Source organism: Metopolophium dirhodum, chromosome 1, assembly GCF_019925205.1.
Source record: "Metopolophium dirhodum isolate CAU chromosome 1, ASM1992520v1, whole genome shotgun sequence".
Classification (NCBI taxonomy): Eukaryota; Metazoa; Arthropoda; class Insecta; order Hemiptera; family Aphididae; genus Metopolophium; species Metopolophium dirhodum.
In genome coordinates this window covers 105,865,346-105,884,617 of record NC_083560.1, presented here as the reverse complement: position 1 = coordinate 105,884,617, position 19,272 = coordinate 105,865,346, and the positions used below count along the sequence as shown (strand labels likewise).

At 26.4% G+C, this 19,272-nt stretch overlaps 1 protein-coding gene and 1 pseudogene across 1 annotated transcript; both read left to right on the top strand.

Moving 5' to 3' along the window:
* Positions 1–3,072: 3,072 nt before the first annotated feature.
* Positions 3,073–5,647, top strand: LOC132949234 (putative nuclease HARBI1). Its single transcript, XM_061020015.1, has 3 exons — positions 3,073–3,311; positions 3,381–3,542; positions 4,942–5,647. Exons 1-3 carry the CDS (start codon positions 3,073–3,075, stop codon positions 5,645–5,647), a joined length of 1,107 nt encoding a protein of 368 aa, XP_060875998.1.
* A 1,548-nt stretch (positions 5,648–7,195) lies between these two features.
* Positions 7,196–18,531, top strand: LOC132951150 (uncharacterized; annotated as a pseudogene).
* Positions 18,532–19,272: the final 741 nt, after the last annotated feature.

The following is a 19,272-nucleotide window of genomic DNA, read 5'->3' as shown; positions in this document are numbered from 1 at the left end:
TACTAGTACCTATATACTAGTATCAACATTGCAAAATCGGGCGATGACTATTATAGATAGTTATTACGTACTAGCTATCCTAGCCGTGTCAAGGATTTTTTTTTTGAATTTATATGTAAAAAATTGTATATACCATATTTCTACTAATTATAATAGTAATATTAGCAACTAACTATAAATAAATAATAAAGTATTATATTTTCGTGAGTTAAAAGAAAAGTCACGTTTGAGATATACGACCCTTTTACATACATATAGCCGTATAAGGATTGAAAAAATAAACTATAAACACCATCTAAGTTTTAAGGAATCTATTGGTATAACTTTTTATTAAAATCGGTTTAGTAGTTTTTGAGTCTATTAACTTCGGATAAACAAACCCGGGTTAAAATATAGTTTTCAAATTTCAAAGTTTTAAATAAAAATTATTATATCCGATCAATTATATTATATGACATTATGACATTATATTATATTACATTGTATAACCTGTGGCAACATGTTTATATACTATACTAAGTATTTATAATCAATAATAGTATATATCATATATATATATATATATTTGATATACGTCCCGTCGTTCTGTATAATAATTGTTGTAGTTCCTATATTCAAAAATCGTTCTTAAATTATATCGATTAAACGGAAAGATTCATCAATAAAAGAAAAAAAGATTCATTATATTTTGATAAAATGGAAAAATGTTCTCAAAGAAAAGCCACATTAATTTTGTAAGCTCCCCAGCTTATATAAAACAACATTTTTCAAAAATCTTACTCAAATTTATGAAAAATGAAAAAAGAATTTGCCCCTTTTTGAAAACAAAAACGAAAAATTACATATAGGCATGGGTCTTAAAAAAAAACAAGAAAAAAAATATTAATTTATAACATTTGTCTTGTTTGATTAGACAATTTACGTGCCAATATGCCCAATTGGCGTCATTTTGAAGGTGGCAAGGTGGGATGGAGGCAAGGTGGCATTTGTCACTGTCTGATTTTAAAAAGCAGCCCGATGTGTCGGTGTCCGGTTTTCTATTATATCATAGCGCAAAAACAAACCTTTATTTATAGGAAAATATTTTATTATGTTGGTTCACTTGGTTCTAACCAATTATTGTCATAATGCGATAAATTGGTAATTACTAATTAATAGTTGGAATATAATATAGACGCATATATGCGTGGACGTGCATGAAAGTTGGTAAGTACCTACCTATGTGTGTGTTTTATGAAATGAAATGAAACATAATATTATTATTAATATGTTCTTGCGAGCGAATCGACCGGTCACCTGTTCTTTTATAAGTTACCTATGTTTGGCTGGTCAAAAATGTTGCTCCTCTATTAAAAACTAAAATTACGCTACTGTGCATCCAATTATAAGAATACCAATACGAAGATGGATTAGGTGATTTAAACACTCGCGTGTAAGTATCTATATAATATAATATTGTGTTAGTCATAAAATATGATTATTATTTATTAGCAGGGATCGGAACTTATCACTTATATCATTTTCTTATTTTTATGGTTATTGACACAACATGTAGCAGAGTGCTATTCACAAATTATGAAATTTGAAAGTGTTTTTTTTTTTTTTTTAAATATGCTTATTCCCAATTTTTTTAAAATTATTTTTGCTTTTTTGCATTTCTTTGCATAATTATGATTTATGATGATACACGCCACTAACAAAAACCTAGATATTTAGTTAATTTCTGTTTTTTTTGTTTTTATTTAAGGTAAAGCTATAATCTATTCCCCTTAAGTTGACCCACTTTTTTTTGCGCATGATGTATTGAATATGTTGTGACAATATTATAGTTCACTACGTATACACCGTGGTGTTTCGCGACGTGAAACAGTAGAACTACAGCAGTGAGCTATATTGTCACAACGTTTTCACCATCATACTCTTGCAGCGTGCGCAAAAAAAAAGTGGGTCAACTTACGGGAAATAGAGTATAGAACTAAAAATAATTGTTCTCTTATACCAAAAGCTTACCATGTATACCAACCAATCACAGAAAAATATTTGGTAAAGAACTCATGAACTTGCATAAAAGTTTAGCATAATTTAAATATATTATTAATTTATTCTTATTAATTTAATTTATGTCTTATAATTTATAAACCTTACCTACATAAAAATCATTATTGTATAAAACTATTAAAACTTTATAGATTAAACTACAAATTGTATGTTTCTATATGGAATACTGTCAAAACGGTGCGCAAACGTATAAAGTTGTTATATTTAAATTTATAAATATTAACTATTGATCTCAGTATCTCACTGTATATAGGTACATGTTAATTTATTACGTTATATAAATTCAATATTTTTTCATGAACATTTTTTTGAGCTATTTATAGACATTTGACATTTTAGGTTCTAAGTGTATCAATAAATATATTGGTTTTATACAATGATGTGTGTGTTTTTTTTCTGCCTGTCGTCAACTTTTAGGGTAGTAAAAATGCTCCGATTTACTATAGTAAGTATACTTACGCATCTTTTCTAATATAGGAAAGTGAATCAAGTTATTGCATTCCGGAGATCAAAATTGAAAATTCTCAGTATTTTTCGAAATTGTCAAATGGGGGAGGGGGAAATTCTGCAGCCCCCAAATGAAGCCACTGATAAACTCATATACCCTATGAGATAGCTATCTGATAGCTAACTAATCGTTAAAGTAGGTCGAATAGGATGGTACCGACTTAGGTTAGGTTAGGTTAGGTTAGGGCCCGTTCTTACAATGTCCGGTTAAGTGTCGGTTAGCGCTAACCGGAGGTTATACTGAAATTTAACGGACAGTTGGTTCTTACATACGTCGGTTATGCAAAAAGTCTCCGGTTACCGGATGTTTTACGGTCAGATTTTTAACCGGCCGAATTCGACCGGTTATCTTCCGGTTATCTAAAATCTGTCGGTTTGTGTTATCAATAATACTCTTTATCATCATTTTATTATTGATTTTTGATTTTTGTTTTAAATTCGACGTTGGAGTTTTCACGTAGTATAGTGTATACATTTTTGTTATTTTTTTTGTTACAATTAACAATTATGAATAGAGTCTTTCATAACTACGGTTTAATCGACCAAGAAAGTGATACTTCCGACTTTGAAAATGAAATGGCAGAATTTAACGTTGCAATTCGGAAAGAGAAAATTTTTAGAGAACGCAAAAATTACTTCGAGTTATTAGACGAAGTAGAGTTTCAGAAACAATTTTGTTTGAAGAAACAAACAGTTAAAATAATCCTGGAAGAATTACAAGATCAGATAAAATATCCCACCAACAGGTAATTTGACATACTATTAAAATAAATTAAAGTAACATTTTGTAATCGTGTTTAAAACCAATGTTTCAGAAATAATGCCATCTCTCCAATGACGCAATTGTTACTAACATTGAGGTTTTTTGCTACGGGGAATTTTCTCATTACAGCCGGTGACTTTAGTGGTGTTAGCGTTGCAGATGCTGGACAAATTGTAAAGCAAGTCAGTTATGCATTAGCTACAAAAAGTGATAAGTAAATAACTGTACCTATAATAATTAAATAACCCATTTCGTAGATTGACTGCACGTTACACAATGAGTGTACAATATCGTTACTCAATATGTAAAACAGTGAGATAATATCCAGTAGCCCAGTACCTCAGTATATATTATATACTGAGGTACTGGGCTACAGACATCGGAGATAAAAAAATTCAAACTATACGATGGATGTAACTTATTATGATTACTTTTTATTATGATAAAAATTAAGCTACATCATAATGTTTATACGTTATTATCATAATGTGTTACGTCCATCGTATATTTTGAATTGAAAAAAAAAACGAAATTCAATTTTTTTGAAACAAATTTTTTGGTTTGACTATTTTTGAAAACCAAAAATCTTCAATTTTTATATTTTATAAAAATTAAAAACTGTGTCTATAACAAAATACTGAGGAGATCAAGTGACCAGTAAAAAATATTTGTTTAACTAATGGGTTCTCGAGAAAACGTAATTTAAAATCAAAACATTTTGAAAAACTTTTACGAGTTGTTTTACTCAAAAACAGTGAAGTATAGGGTTACAAACCTCGGAGATTAACTTGTTTATCATAATAAGTTACATCCATTGTATATTTTGAATTTTTTAAAAAAATGAAATTCAATGTTTTTGAAATAGTTTTTAGGTTTAACTATTGTTGAACGAAGACAAAAAGTTTGAACGAAGACGGTCTGCCAACCTATGATACTACTTGGGTAGTATATTTGATGATAATATTGTGAATAAAGGAATTTATATAATATAACCTATTTACGTGGAATCTTGTTTTAAATTTTCAATCCTTAGCTATAAAAGTTAAACATTTTATAAAGTTTCAACTGCAAAATAATTATTAAATTTTAAATTTTGTCAAAAATCGAACTTTGAATGCTTATAAAAAAAAATTGTGACCATTTATTTTTAATATTTTTTAACTGCTATTGTAACAATATATCAGCAGCCTATATAAAATGCTAATTTAAACATTCAGTCAAAATGTCATATGTCTACGGTAATTTGTTGTAAAGTTACACTAAAAACCAAAATCAATTTAGTCAAAAATCTATTTTGAGTAAATATTTACGTTTTTCCTTAATTTTCCTTTTGTTGTTTTTTCACGGCGCTTTTGACCCCCTAAACTAGTTTCACTTTCCTATTAATAAAAATATCATTGAAGAAAATTTAAGCACTTTTTTTTACTGTCCTAAAAGGTGATGAAACAAAAAAAACACACATTGTAATATCAATACATTCAATATAAGATAGTAGAACCTACCTGTATTTTGGAAAATTGGAGAGGAGAAAAGAATTCAATGGGGTTTTCTTGATCTTTGATGATTTTTAAGAATTATTTGATATGTATATTAATTATAATTTGTTTTTGTAGATATATAAAAATGCCTAAAACAACAGCAGAGATAATGGAGCTGAAAGTGAAGTTTTATGGATTAGCCCGTTTCCCAAAAGTAATAGGTGCAATAGATTGTACCCACATCAAATTACAATCTCCATCGAGAGAATATGGGGAACAATATAGAAATAGAAAGGGGTATTTTTCCCTAAATTTACAAGCTTTGGTTAATGCAAATTTGGAGTTCTTGGATGTAGTGGCACGTTGGCCCGGCTCAGCACATGACAGCAATGTTTTTGCAAATAGCAGGCTCAGGGCAAGAATGGAACTCCACGAGTTTAAAGATTGTGTGATTTTGGGAGACGCAGGCTATGCATTATCCCATTACTTACTAACGCCTATAGCAAATCCAGCAACCAAGGCTGAAAGATTGTACAATGAATCTCAGATTAGGACTCGTAATGTGGTGGAACGGACATTTGGAGTCTGGAAACGAAGATTCCCTGTCTTATTTTTTGGACTCCGTTTGAAAATGGAAACATCAATGGCAGTTATTCAGTCCTGTGCCATACTTCACAACATTGCTCGCTTGGCAAATGACCCACAACCACCAGATGAGGTTGAAAATATCACAGATTTATTAACCAATGAATTAGTGGATATAGAAGATGCTATACAGCCAGAACATAATAATTGTGGTCTGAGAAATGCTCTTATAGCAGAACATTTTGGTCTCATGTGATGCATTATACAAATTTATTTAAATGTTCATACAATTTATATTTATTGAAATTTAAAATTTAAAATTTACATTTTACAAATATGGTATAAAACTAATAATATATAAAATTATTAATATTAAATACATATTATTAAGGTTTTCACTAAATGTATAGTAAAAATGTTCTATATATTCCCACTCACATATTTGCATTACTTTTTTGTTGTTTATCATACTTATTCATCTTTATTCATCCTTATTGTAAATAAGAATTAATTATTAACTGCCTACTAATCAAAGCTGGGCAAGTCACTTTTTCAACTAGTTAAAGTTAAATTACTTAAATAGTACCAACATTTAGTTAGAAGTTAGTTTGGTGAAAATAGTAACTTAAGTTAGAGTAGAGTAACTTAAGTTAGTTTTAAAGTAGATGTTTGAAGTTAGGTTTTTTTTTAGTTTAAAATATAAATGTAAAAAACATTTTTTTCAAATGCAATGTATTACATAAATTAATTATTAAGTAGGTAGGCAGGTAACTAACTTGAATTATTGATTATAAATTTAAAATTTAATTGAACAATTGTTAACTGATAATTTAATCAAATGTTTCAAATAGGTAGGTAATATACTAATATCTTAATTTCTTGGAATATCAGTCATTATAGAATATAGAAAGTTCAACAAAATGAAGAATTTAAAAATTCAATAAATTAAAAAAAAAACTATAATAATAACTAGTTATTTATTATTTTTAACGAGTTAGATTAGATTATTCTACACTTTCAATTCAACTAGTTAAGTTGCAAAGTTAATTTGAATTAAAACTAACTAGTTAAGTTAGTACCCAGCTTTGCTATTAATATTAGGTGCATGTGATGATTATAATTATCCTGTATATAAGATAATTTATAATAAATTAAAAAACAATATTAAATTAAATTATATTGTTAGTACCATGACAAATTAGATAGGTATCATCACAGTTGTACTAGTTTTGCGCAGTAGATACGCATCTTCTTCACATCTGGCCTATATCGTAGTCTCCTAACCTAACCTAACCGACTAGTATTATTATTATTTATTAACTATTATATTAGTTAGAAGTGAGTAGTGGTACTGGAGAAAAGGGCGGGGCGTGCCGCGTGCCGAACGGCCAATACTGCGGACTGTAATCTAAATAATGAATAATGCTGAAAGAATATAGTGATGATCGAGATGACTGTGCCGAGAACTTTATAATTGCAACTTAATATATATTTAAGAACGGCGTTCGTGAAAAAGAGAATATGTAAATATTTTTATAAAGAAAAATTATAAGATACCTACCTAAATTTATTTTGTACATAATTTTACATTGGTATAGCTTTAATACCATTATAATACCAAACTCTATTGTCTATATAATCTATATTATTCATAAATTACGATAAATGCCGACAACGATGCCCACCTTGTTCACGTAGTTTTTGTAATAAATATTATTAAATAATGATATGCTAGCAGGTACCTACAAAATGTATTACAATAATGAATAAACATACAATTTTTTTATTACAGAGTACCTTCGTAATGGAGTCTGCCAGAAATAAAAGCAAGCTCACCGTGAGTGCCAAACAACTTTGGAAATTGAACATATATGTGACTTGCACAAAGCTTTTGGACACTACTTCAAAATTATTGAATTTCCTCCATGGCGTATGCAACAAATGTATTGATTTGGGTTTTGACAAACCAGGTAAGGTGTTCTTAATATTCTGCTTATCGGCTTATCTATAATATTATATACATAGTTTTAAATTTTAATCATTAAAGACATAAGATAATATTCATCATATATACAATATCAATGATTATAAATTATAATATGTAAAGTTTGGTCAACAATTTTAATATTATGTACCTAATTGCAATAGTTTTAACTCATATAGCACTAATGTAAGCTGACGGAGTATAGATTATATGAAATTAAAATGTTGAAAAAATTCCGAAAATTTGTTAATTATTTTTAAGTTAGAAATTTATAAAAAATTTTCTTTTCATAGGTGAAAGGTAGCTAACATTTAAAAATTTGATAGATGATTCCCTACAGATAACAAGTGTAGGTAACCTTAACCTTAATTAACACGTTACCGGAAAGTAATATTAATTTTTTATGAGTATTTGAATTTAACAGTTTTACGATAGTATACCTTTTTAATGGTAAATTAACGAATTCCCATCAATCGATTTTTTTCAATTTATCAATTGATATTTTACAATACAAAAACAAATAAACTCTTGAAATTTTCACCAAATGTTTATATTAGCATTTATTTTTTATATTATTTAGTTTGATTACTTAGTTCTTACGATCATTACAATCACATGGCCGACAACTAGGTAGGTACTGTAAAGCAGAGCGATATTCCCACTTTTCCACCTTTTTGTTATATTGGGTGCAGTTTATTTTGAATAGTATTCTATATAATATTATCAATCATATATTCTAAATATACCTGCAGTACATAGGACATACCTACAACCTACTTATTACGGATAATAATTATGTCATTAAAGAACATATTTTATTAAGTAGATACTTATAATATAATTCTATAAAAAAGTATAACTCTTATTTATGGAATTATGTCTATAAATAACTTTTTGAATACATCAGTTGATCGTCATGATCTATTTAATTTGCGTGTAAAATATTAAAAACACATTTTGAAGGAATGGTTTCGAATACAAACTTTTTTTTTGTTACAAATAATAATATATAGTTATACCTACAACCTATGTCTTATTATATGAATAATATCAAAGACTGAAGGATGCATTTTTGTATGAATAAAAAATATAATATTTAGAATACTTCATTGCAATTAATTGTATTCGAGTTCAAAAAATGCATAGAATTACTTATATTTGATTTACTTTATAACGGTAGTACAAGTTTGTTTATCATGTTTTTTATTGTTTATATAGGTCAATTCGTATGCGATTGTGGAGTGGTAACTGACATTTCAAAAAGACTTAAATTATACATTATTTTGTGAACAATTTGATGAAGTAATCATAAGTTTTATAATATATATATTATATACCCAGCTTGTACTTACCTATTGTATACTGAGGGTACGTGTGCAATTCATGGAAAACAATAGCCAGTAGTGGAGGGGGTACTTAATTAGGTAACATTTTAACACGCAGTTATAATAATTACATTTGATGATTAATTGATTTATTGACATTATTTCAATACCTCTTGGCTAAACAGAAATACAGAAATACATTGAGGCATATTATACTAAATACAATAACCGCATTGTGCACTGTGCCAATTAGTGAGTCGTAGAACTCACCGTTGTAAAACTATAAGCAAAGTTATGGAGGAGATCCGTTCAAATTTAATTAAAAATAAAGTTAACTTATGGGTTGGTTAAAATGTTTATAATTCAATATATTTAGTTTTTTTTTAAAACTCTATAGTATGTACTTCGACAATATTTTTTGCTATATTGTTTGAATTTTTTACGAATAATATATACCTATATATTTTTTTTAACAGTGAAAATCAAATTTTACGAATTAAGTAAAATCATGCTTAGCGTTAAATATAAATACGTTGAGAACGCAGAAGTGTGAAATAAAAGAAGAAATACAGAAAAAATTTGCTAAGTAAGCATATCACCTAATGGATCATTCAGTAAAATGTAGACAATTTTAATATTAAGTATGAAATATGAAATATTCGCACTTACATATTATCATATTATTATCTAACTACTATAACCTAACCTACGTAGGTACCCCAGTAAGTACTTGAGTAGACATACCTAACCTATATTATTACAAAATATATTTAAAAAAATCTAGGTACCTATAATGGGTACCTATTTCAGCTCTAATAGCAATTTTGAATTTTCTAAACGTAGGTTCAGAATATTATAAATCGGTTCTTTCATTAAATTTTCAAGCAGTGAATGTTCATGTTCGATAACCCATTTTAAAAGAACTTTTACATCTTCACTGATACCTATACTGTTTTGAAGTAGTTTGTAGCTGTTGTAGGTACTATAGGTGGTAGGTACACGACTCCAATGTAGCGTACATCTCCATTTTACACCCACTTGTGTAATTATTGAAAACTATAGTAACATTTTGTCCAGTGGCATAATTATGATTGTGGTGAGGGAATGGGGGTATATCTCAGCAGAGCCTTTTTTTTAAATAACTGTAAACAATTATCACAGTTAAAAGATAAAACTGATAATAACTTACTACTATTACGACTTCTGATATCATTTTTAACTGATTAAAACGTATATCTTCTTAATATAAACACAGAATAAATTAAAACTATTTATATATTGTTAATAATTATTGTTTTTGTAAAATACACAATTTATAATAAGACCTGAGATTTTAATACCCTAAAAAACACAACAAAGAACATATACCTACCGACTACCACAAAATAATTTCTAATAATCATGATAGTAATAATAATAATAATAATAATAATAATAAAGATACATCTCACATATAAAAATATAATAAATGATAATTATTGTCGTTACTCGTTCTAATTAACAAAATAATATTATACGTTACAGGTTTCGTGACGAATTGAACATGAGCGAAGATAAAATGATGGGTTATGTGGAATCGTATTATAAAGTGAAATTGGAGCATTTGACTAAAAATAAATTGCTTATGGAGGAATTGGAAAAAAAATACGATTTCTATTCATATTTTTCTGAATCTGCTTTGAAAAAGGAAAACAAGGCAGATCTAGACATGACAAAGTACGCGGCCCGCATATCATTTAAATATATAAAGTACATCTAACATTGTAATTTGTAATAATATATAGGTAGGTACTGATGTTTAAGGAATTCAATATCACCTGTGTTTTCTACAAAAATGTACCCATCTGCCAATTGTTCCGACTGTCCTAGTGAAACAATTCTGAAAACATGTTTAAATTTGATATAAAGTTTATTAAAAATTACTTTTTCACTTTTTTGACGCTTAAATACTTCAAAATTAAATTTTTAAATTTTTAAATATCGATAATATATTGATCTTAATAATTAACTAACAAATGTTAGAAAGTTGATTTCAAGTAAACGTCTTCTTAAATATGTTTTTAGAAATGTTATCGGATAACTATATAGGTTTCGATAACTAATTGGGAATTATGCCATTAATAATACTTTTAGACAAAAAAAAACAAAATATTAAATTACTATGACGTGTGAAGTTCGTTTTTGATATAGATAATATCATATTATAATGTATGCATGCATGGCGGTAGCGTTGAGCTGGTTATGTGTTTATGTTACTTTACTTATACTACGGACATAGGCACACATAGCCTTAGACTTTTGCATAAGAACTCCAAAGAACTCCATAAAAACGGTGGGGATTGAATAAGCAGAGGACGTTATATGCATTTAAGCTTATAAACAAACTTCCAGATTGCAATCGGGAGTAATTTATTACAACTTTTTATCGAATAATCACATTTAGGTATCACACAAATGGTAAAGAACTTTGCGTAGATACAATATAGTGGTTTCTTATGTTTTTTTTTCGACACAACAATAATAAAACGTTAAAATAATATTATGTACCTACCACATTAATTCGTAAGAATCGCACAATAATGAAGATTTGTCGAGTTTTAATTTTTTGATTGATTACATTATTAGTACATTAGCAGTACCTATATTTTAGCACTTATACCAAGAAAATGTATCAACTTTACGATCACGTTCTCTTGGCTATAATAATTTACGGTATAATTATATAATTTATTATAGTTTAGTCAACAATCAACTGTCAAGCGTCAGAAAATGTTTCATAATTGACATTAGTGGATTGGATTCAACTACTACAAATTGTATTGAATTAACAGTTGTGTTTGACGATACACTGCGTAAGTTAACCTAACCTAACCTAAGGAGTACTGAGTATACCTACACTATAATATTATTATACTATATTATATAGCATGATTTTTTAAGCATGCTCACTCTGTTTGTACGCTTAAATTATGCATGTATTCAAATTCTGATTTTTGGAATTTTTAAATATACATTTGAAATTGAAGACCATATTTTCGAATATTTTAGATTCTTTTATACCACTTAAGGATGATCCTTTGACAATGCAAACTTTTTTTTTAAAATTTGATGTGTCTAAATTAAATCGAATCAAAATTCGATTAAGTAGTTCTTAAGTTATATATAACTTAGGGCTGTATTCATATAGTCGATGCTCAAGAATATAATACGGCTCTTAGTATACAAATTATATACCTACTTTATAGTGTCCAATTCATATCATAATGGGTTAAGTAGATACATATATGGAGGCTTAGATGATTTTAAAATGTTGGTTATTACTACTGATCTAACAATATAAATAATCTGTAAGAATGATACCAATAAATACTACATAATTATTTTTATCTACATCTAGCTAATATTACATATAGTTTATATTTTTATAAAACCATTTTTAAGGATTATTATCCTTAGCATAAACATTTTAATAACTCAAAAACTTTACTCATTAGAATTTCCGCTAAATAATTTGCAAAAATGGAGTTTTTATTTAAAAATTAGATGTTTGTATTGTCACAAGACATTCCTTAATTAAGCAGTTGGTACAAAAAATGTTGGAAATTTAATAATAGTATGGTCTTAACGGATAATTAAAAATTGTAAAAATAAGAATTTGAGTAAATAACAAAAAAATCAAGGAAATCTAGCTTAAAAAATCACCTGTATATTATTTAATACCTTATATATTATATCTTTAAAAACGAAAAGTCTAAAATGCTGTCAGTATGAATTGGATGATAAATGGTAATGCAGTTTATATTATTACCTATATATTATTTTGTAGCCGTTAAAAGAATTGCAATTTATAAGCCACAAAAAGCTTCGGGATGTTTCAACCATGTTTCTACAATATCTCAAAACATTATGCGCATATTTTTCCAGAAAATTGTATTATTTATTTATTGTTAATCATTAACTATTTTACTAACCACCTATTTTAGGTATTAATAGAGAACCTAAATTACCAATTTAAATATGGCTACAATATTAGGAATTTTATTGACATTCATAGAAAAAAAAAAACTAAAAATTTTGAAACTAAAATGTCCGTTAACAGTTCAAAACAAATCAAAATATTTTGAAAATTTTATCGTGTATAGAAAATGCTAATATAAGCAACCGGTGAAAATTTCATGAATATACGGTTATTTGTTTTGGAGTTAGGTACGCCAAAAATCGATTTTGAGTAAAAATGCCCGTTTTCCCTTAATTTTTATTTTGTTTTTCCCAAGCACATAATCCCGTTTACAGTCCATCTTAGTATTACTAACCACTGTGTGACGGGGAGTATAAGACCATCTTAGTATGTCACTTATAACTTTAAGATTCTTAAAAATTGTATGATCTACTATTTTAGATTCTGAGCGGAGCGAGGAAGCTAGTGGTTTGGTGTTTATTTATTTATTTTTTTTATTCTGTATACAAAATTTCTACCAGAAGCAGTGCTTCTATTTTAACATAATATTGTTTCTTATTTTTTAGCAAATTGGATTAAGATGATACGTTAGATAGGTAATTTTTCGATTTTCTCAATAATTATTTAAATCCACCGACAAATTACTAAAAACCGCTAACAATTTTAATTTATAATGCTTTGTTTGTCACCATAGAAACGAATAAAAAATTATTATAATATTATAATATCAATTCAACTTACAAGCTATAATAAATAATAATAATATAAAATATCAAGACTGAAAAACCATCTCCGCTCAGAATCGTTTTTCTTATACAATGATACTATATCATTGAATTCAAGTTTAATACAATTCATTATACATTGACCCACTTGAAACCTACTGTACAGCAGAGCGACATCCACTTACTTAATAAATGTGTATAATAATATTACGTATTTACGATTTAAGATAGTATCGTGATAATTAAATCGTGATAATGATTTACACTGAGATAGATTTGGTTTAGGACAGGTATTCCTAAAACAAATGAATTGCCCCCCCCCCCCCAGGCTAGGTCCCTGATACGTGCCTGGTTTTTCCCTGCACTTGTGTAAACTATTGGGTATTTACTTTTGACACCCCCCCCCCAAAAAAAAAAAAAAGTACCAACTAGATTCACTTTCCTATCAGAAAAGATACTATTGGAGAAAATTTAATCATTTTTACTGTTCTAAAAGGTGATGACAAAAACAAATAAAAAAATTAAAAAACATACATCATTATAAATTAATACATTCATCGCTCCGCTTATAATCTAAAATTAACAATAATATACCATGTATTTTGCACGATTTGTATTTGTGAAACTGATTGAAGACAATATGTTCTAATACATAAAAAACGAACGGTTTTTACATTTCTTTACTCAATTTAAATTGTTTTCATTACCATATAGCATTATAGCATAATAAACGTATTAAAATGTCAGATCTGGAATAATTGCAAAAAAGCAATGAAAAAAAAAAAACACTTTTACATAATAAAACCCAAAATATGCAAAAACAAATTGGTTTATTTGGAATCAGAATGACATGAAACCAATTTATGGATAAAAATTAGATTTCTATATCGTACATATAAAAAAAGAGCATAATATTATGCTTTAAAATCCGAGCCCAACTTATAAGTTATTACCTACTTATTACTTATGATACCTAAATAAGTAATCATTACAAATTTTAATTATCTACCAAATTAGATTAATAATTTTTAGACAGTTATAACAATGATATATTTTATGTATTAACTAATACCTAAGTAGGTATTAAGTAATAAGTAGAGCACGGATTTGTATGCATTTGCATATTTATTCTGGTTGATCGTTTGATATGCTAAGTGAGCACACAATTTGTTTCATGACATGACGATTTAAAAAATGAAACTTTTTAGCGCATATTTTGACATTTTTCTATTTTAAGGGCTTATTTTACAATTTTAGTAGTATATTTCATCTTTTAGTGCATATTTTGATGTTTTTTTAGACATTTTTAAAATATATAGTACCGTCTATTATAATATAAGAAACAAATATCATATTTTTATAGTTTCGATTAATAACAAAATAAATTAATATATTAATATAGGTATACTTGTAGGGATAAACGGTTTTCCCAAATATGACCTTAGATCAATAATCGGGGTAATAAAATACATAATAAGATAAAGATTTTAAAGACTATAAAAAAAAAAAGTAGATGAGTATTTATATAGTAGGGTTCGATAATTTTTTTGCTAATTTTATTATGCATAATTTTATTTTTTGTGCATATTTTAAAATTTTAGTGCATATATTTATGCATATTTAAGATTTATTTAGTGAATATTTGGTTGGTTTTTAATGCATATAAATCCGCGCTCTAATAAGTTATTAAAAAATATAATAACCATTAAGAACCATAACATTAAGGTCACCGAAAAAATGATTATTAATAATTTATTTAGTATTTATTATAGTACTTAAGTAGTGCGTATTGCAGTCATATATTGATAAACTAAAAAAATAATTTTATTTTACAAACATTTTGACTTATATATAGTAATATTATGGTAAATGATGATAAACCAAATCTAAAAAATCTCTTTCTTATGTCTTGAGTTATTATTGTTGAAAAATTAGGAATTTTTTTTTATTATACCAGGGATTTTTTATTCAAAATATTAATTATTGACAATTTGTTTTATGTTTGATTACCTAAATATGAATTACGATTTTTTATTTTCAGAAAACTGAAGACATCCCAAAATCTATATCTAATGACAATCTAGTGGATAAGGTGCAAATTTTTCTGCACGTGTTTCTTCACATTTAGATAATAATCTAGATAACATCTATTTGCAAAACCAACTAGGGAACATCGTATTCAACAGTGAGTATTATTATAGTCTGTTCTATTGGCGAGTTTGTATAAATGTAAATGCGAATTATTTTCAAATATTTAAATATTTTATTCTGTTATAAAATAATATGATGTGATGTGTTTGAAATTTATAATCAGTGTATTTTGCCTTAATATATTTTAAAATACTTGAAACTACCCATGAATTCCACTAGGCATAATATATAATATTATATATTATGATTAAAAATTAATTTTTTTAAGAATCAAGTTTGAAATCGTTTTATTTAAATTGTATTATTTTCCCAGATAGAAAATGTGTAATGACAATAATATAATATTATTACAAAAATAATTTCATAACTATATCACAATTACGTAATTTACATTTTTTTAGTAATCTATTAATACTATTATTTTAATATTTTTTATATAGGTACAGCAATAATAACGTTATTTAAAAAATATTATAATTAAGGTACTACTACATAACTACTATAATATTTATACTGTAAATAATTAAAAATAATATTTTATTATTTTTAATGTACTGTATTATTAATATTATTTTTAATACAGTATAATAATTTAAGTAGGTACCTATATATTTTTGTTTATAATAATAATATATTTATTTTATTTATATACAATTTCATTACAACATTCTCGGCCGTATGATTTTTAACACTAATATAAAACTTTTCTTTCATTTTATAATTAATATTTAAATAAATAAATATTTAAAATAATAGCGTGGAGACAAACGAATCAACTGGACGCGTGTGACTGTAAAACTATTACTGAGAATAATAGATAATACATGTACAACGATAATATTATTTAACACAATAAACGTACATGAACAACAAGGACGTCAGTCTTATCTTTAATAGGTATGCTGGACAGTAAAATAACGATATTGTACATATTTTGTACAATTTGACACATTAACGAAGGGGTAAAATAGATAACTAGTTTTAAAGTATAAATTATACACATAACCTACACAGTACACGTTTAAGTTACTTTATAAATTACCTAGTTATAAACTAACTGATTCAACACTTTAACTGTATAAGTTGTAATATTATAGCTGTGTTAGCCGGTAGTATAAGTTATAACTACAAAAAATATCCGTACAAAAAATATCCGTATGGTGAAAAGATTCGTATGGCTACACATAATATAAAATACCAAATTAAATTCGTATACGAATATAAAATAAGAATATATAGGTATTATAATATTATAATACGCGTAGTCCGTAATAATAATCTGCTATCTTATATTGTTATTTAATCATTGGGGGTTTTTTTAAATTAAAATTGCGAATCAAAAATAGTTTCCATTAAACATTTTTTTAAAAAGATTTATTGCCTTGAAATTTAAAATATAATACACTTTATATATACTACAACAAAATAATTTAATCTTAAAAAAACGCAATTTTTACGTAAAATCAGTTTTCTACAAAGTCGGTTTTCTTTTTTTGTTGTAAGTTGGAACTCAAACACAATTAATTTTTAATACTTATTTAAAATTTTTATCAAAAGGTTACATTAGCATTTTCTATATAATAGATTATGGTATAATTTTCAAAATATTTTTACTATTTATGAGTTAAATATATGTACATTATTGATATCAATTATCGATTTTTTTTTGTTTTATTTCTATTACCTTATAATGATAAAAAAAAGTTGAAAATCATTTACAAAGTTCCTCTCCTCATAAGCGGTTATTAAAGATATTTAAAAATATTTAAGATAGGTACATCGTACATAGACATACCTATTTTTTTTTTTAAAAGAATATTTGTTGTTTAAATTTTGACAAAATTTGTCAATTTATATATATTATATGCTTGAACATTTAATACAAAGTCCCTCTAAGTCCCTCTAGTTCATAATGAAACCAAAAATCTAAAAATATTAAATTTCAGCATTTAGAGTTTCAAATTTGGACCAGATAAGATATTTAAACGAAGAACAAGGATTTTAGTTAAATTTTTGTAATTAAAAAATATTAACTGTGGGGACTTGAAACCTTTAACTATTTTTATTATTATACATAATATTAATAATATTATACTATACGCAATGACATTTTAAAAATATTTAGCCAATTTTAAGACCTATTATTAAAATAATATGTATTAAAATAAATTACTATTATAGCAATATATATATCATAAAATATACTTAATACAATAGTACCTACCTATGAGTACCTCGTAACCGTGTATTTGATCAAAATTGTTGTTTGGTATGCAATAAGTGAGTTATCATATTGAGTTTAAATCTAACAGAAATATTATAGTGCCTTACTCAATGCCGAGGTACACTATATTAGTTGTTGAATTCGTCATTAGGAGGTGATATTTTATAAGTGGAACCTCCATACTTAATACTCATATAATCCATGTTGTTTATAACATTGCTGATGATAATTAGGTATGTTGTGAAACTAAAAATGTATTATTGTGGTTTAAAGTTAAAGCTATTAGATACCTCCTAAACCTATACCTACTCCAAATATTTAAATGAATTATTTATTTAAATTTAAACCGACAAAATCAAAATGTATCTTACTTTCTAGTCCTATGTTTATTAATATTTTTGTATAATTTTGGTAAAAGACTAGTTTCAATACTATAATAATTTCTTAAAATTAGTCTAGCTCAAGATTAATGATGTTATTATATTTAGATTACCATATTAATTTTGTTAAATTGCTTACGAGACTACTAGTTTATGATTATCGTTGTTATTTGTATGTTATAGATCAAAGTAATTCAACACGTTTAACACCGCAGAACTCTGCATACGATCAAGTTGATGTAGAGGCCAAAAAGAAAAAGAAAAAATGAAAATTTAAATTTATTATTAAATTATAAATATTTTATACCTATTTAATTTTTGTTTTGTTAATTTAAATATATAATACCATAATAATGATTTAAATACATTTATGTGAACGTTTACATTGTTTTACTGAAGCAAACTTTTCAATATCGAAATGTTGAGACTCATGATCTATTCAGTAAACTTGTCAATAAACACATAAATACAATTTATCAAACTATGGATTGTATTTCCCATATACCTACCTATTGAAAAATTATGACTTAGGTATACGTAATGTAACTTACCAAGTTACTAAATGCAAGGGTGCTCACCCTGCTTCACCACTAAATGACGCCACTGATTACAGTCAATGGACGGTTTGTATCACAAGAACGCCATGCAGGAGAAAAAAATTAGGAAAACGGAGATATTTATGCAAAACTAGTTTTCTAAAAAATCGATTTTGTTAGGTATTTAGCGGTATTTAGTATAACTCTAAGAAAACCGTACCGTAGATAAATAAAAATTTCACTGAATGTTTATACTACCATTTTTGATAGACAATACAATTTTTAAAAATATTGTCTATCAACATTTTTTTGCTTGGCTAAAAACTTAAAAATCTTATACAAGGTTTCTCATAAGTTGTTTTTAGTGGAGATTAAAAAAAAAATTGAACGTAAATCAACAATATTTTTTATAAGTTATTAGACATTGGATACCTATACCTATTCACCCGTAAATTAACAAAATCTCGTGGGAATTTTCTTATTTTATTGTATTCACTATTCAAAAACTAATCACTGTAGGTACCTTCTTGAAATTTTCACAAAACTTTTTTATTTTATTATTTTCTATACATGAAAATTGAAAATAGAAAATTAAAAT

Coding starts and splice junctions, on each gene's coding strand:
- LOC132949234 (XM_061020015.1), top strand. CDS start 3,073: ATGAATAGAGTCTTTCATAACTACGGTTTAATCGACCAAGAAAGTGAT. Junction 3,312..3,380: donor ATAAAATATCCCACCAACAG/GTAATTTGACAT, acceptor CCAATGTTTCAG/AAATAATGCCATCTCTCCAA. Junction 3,543..4,941: donor TTAGCTACAAAAAGTGATAA/GTAAATAACTGT, acceptor TTGTTTTTGTAG/ATATATAAAAATGCCTAAAA.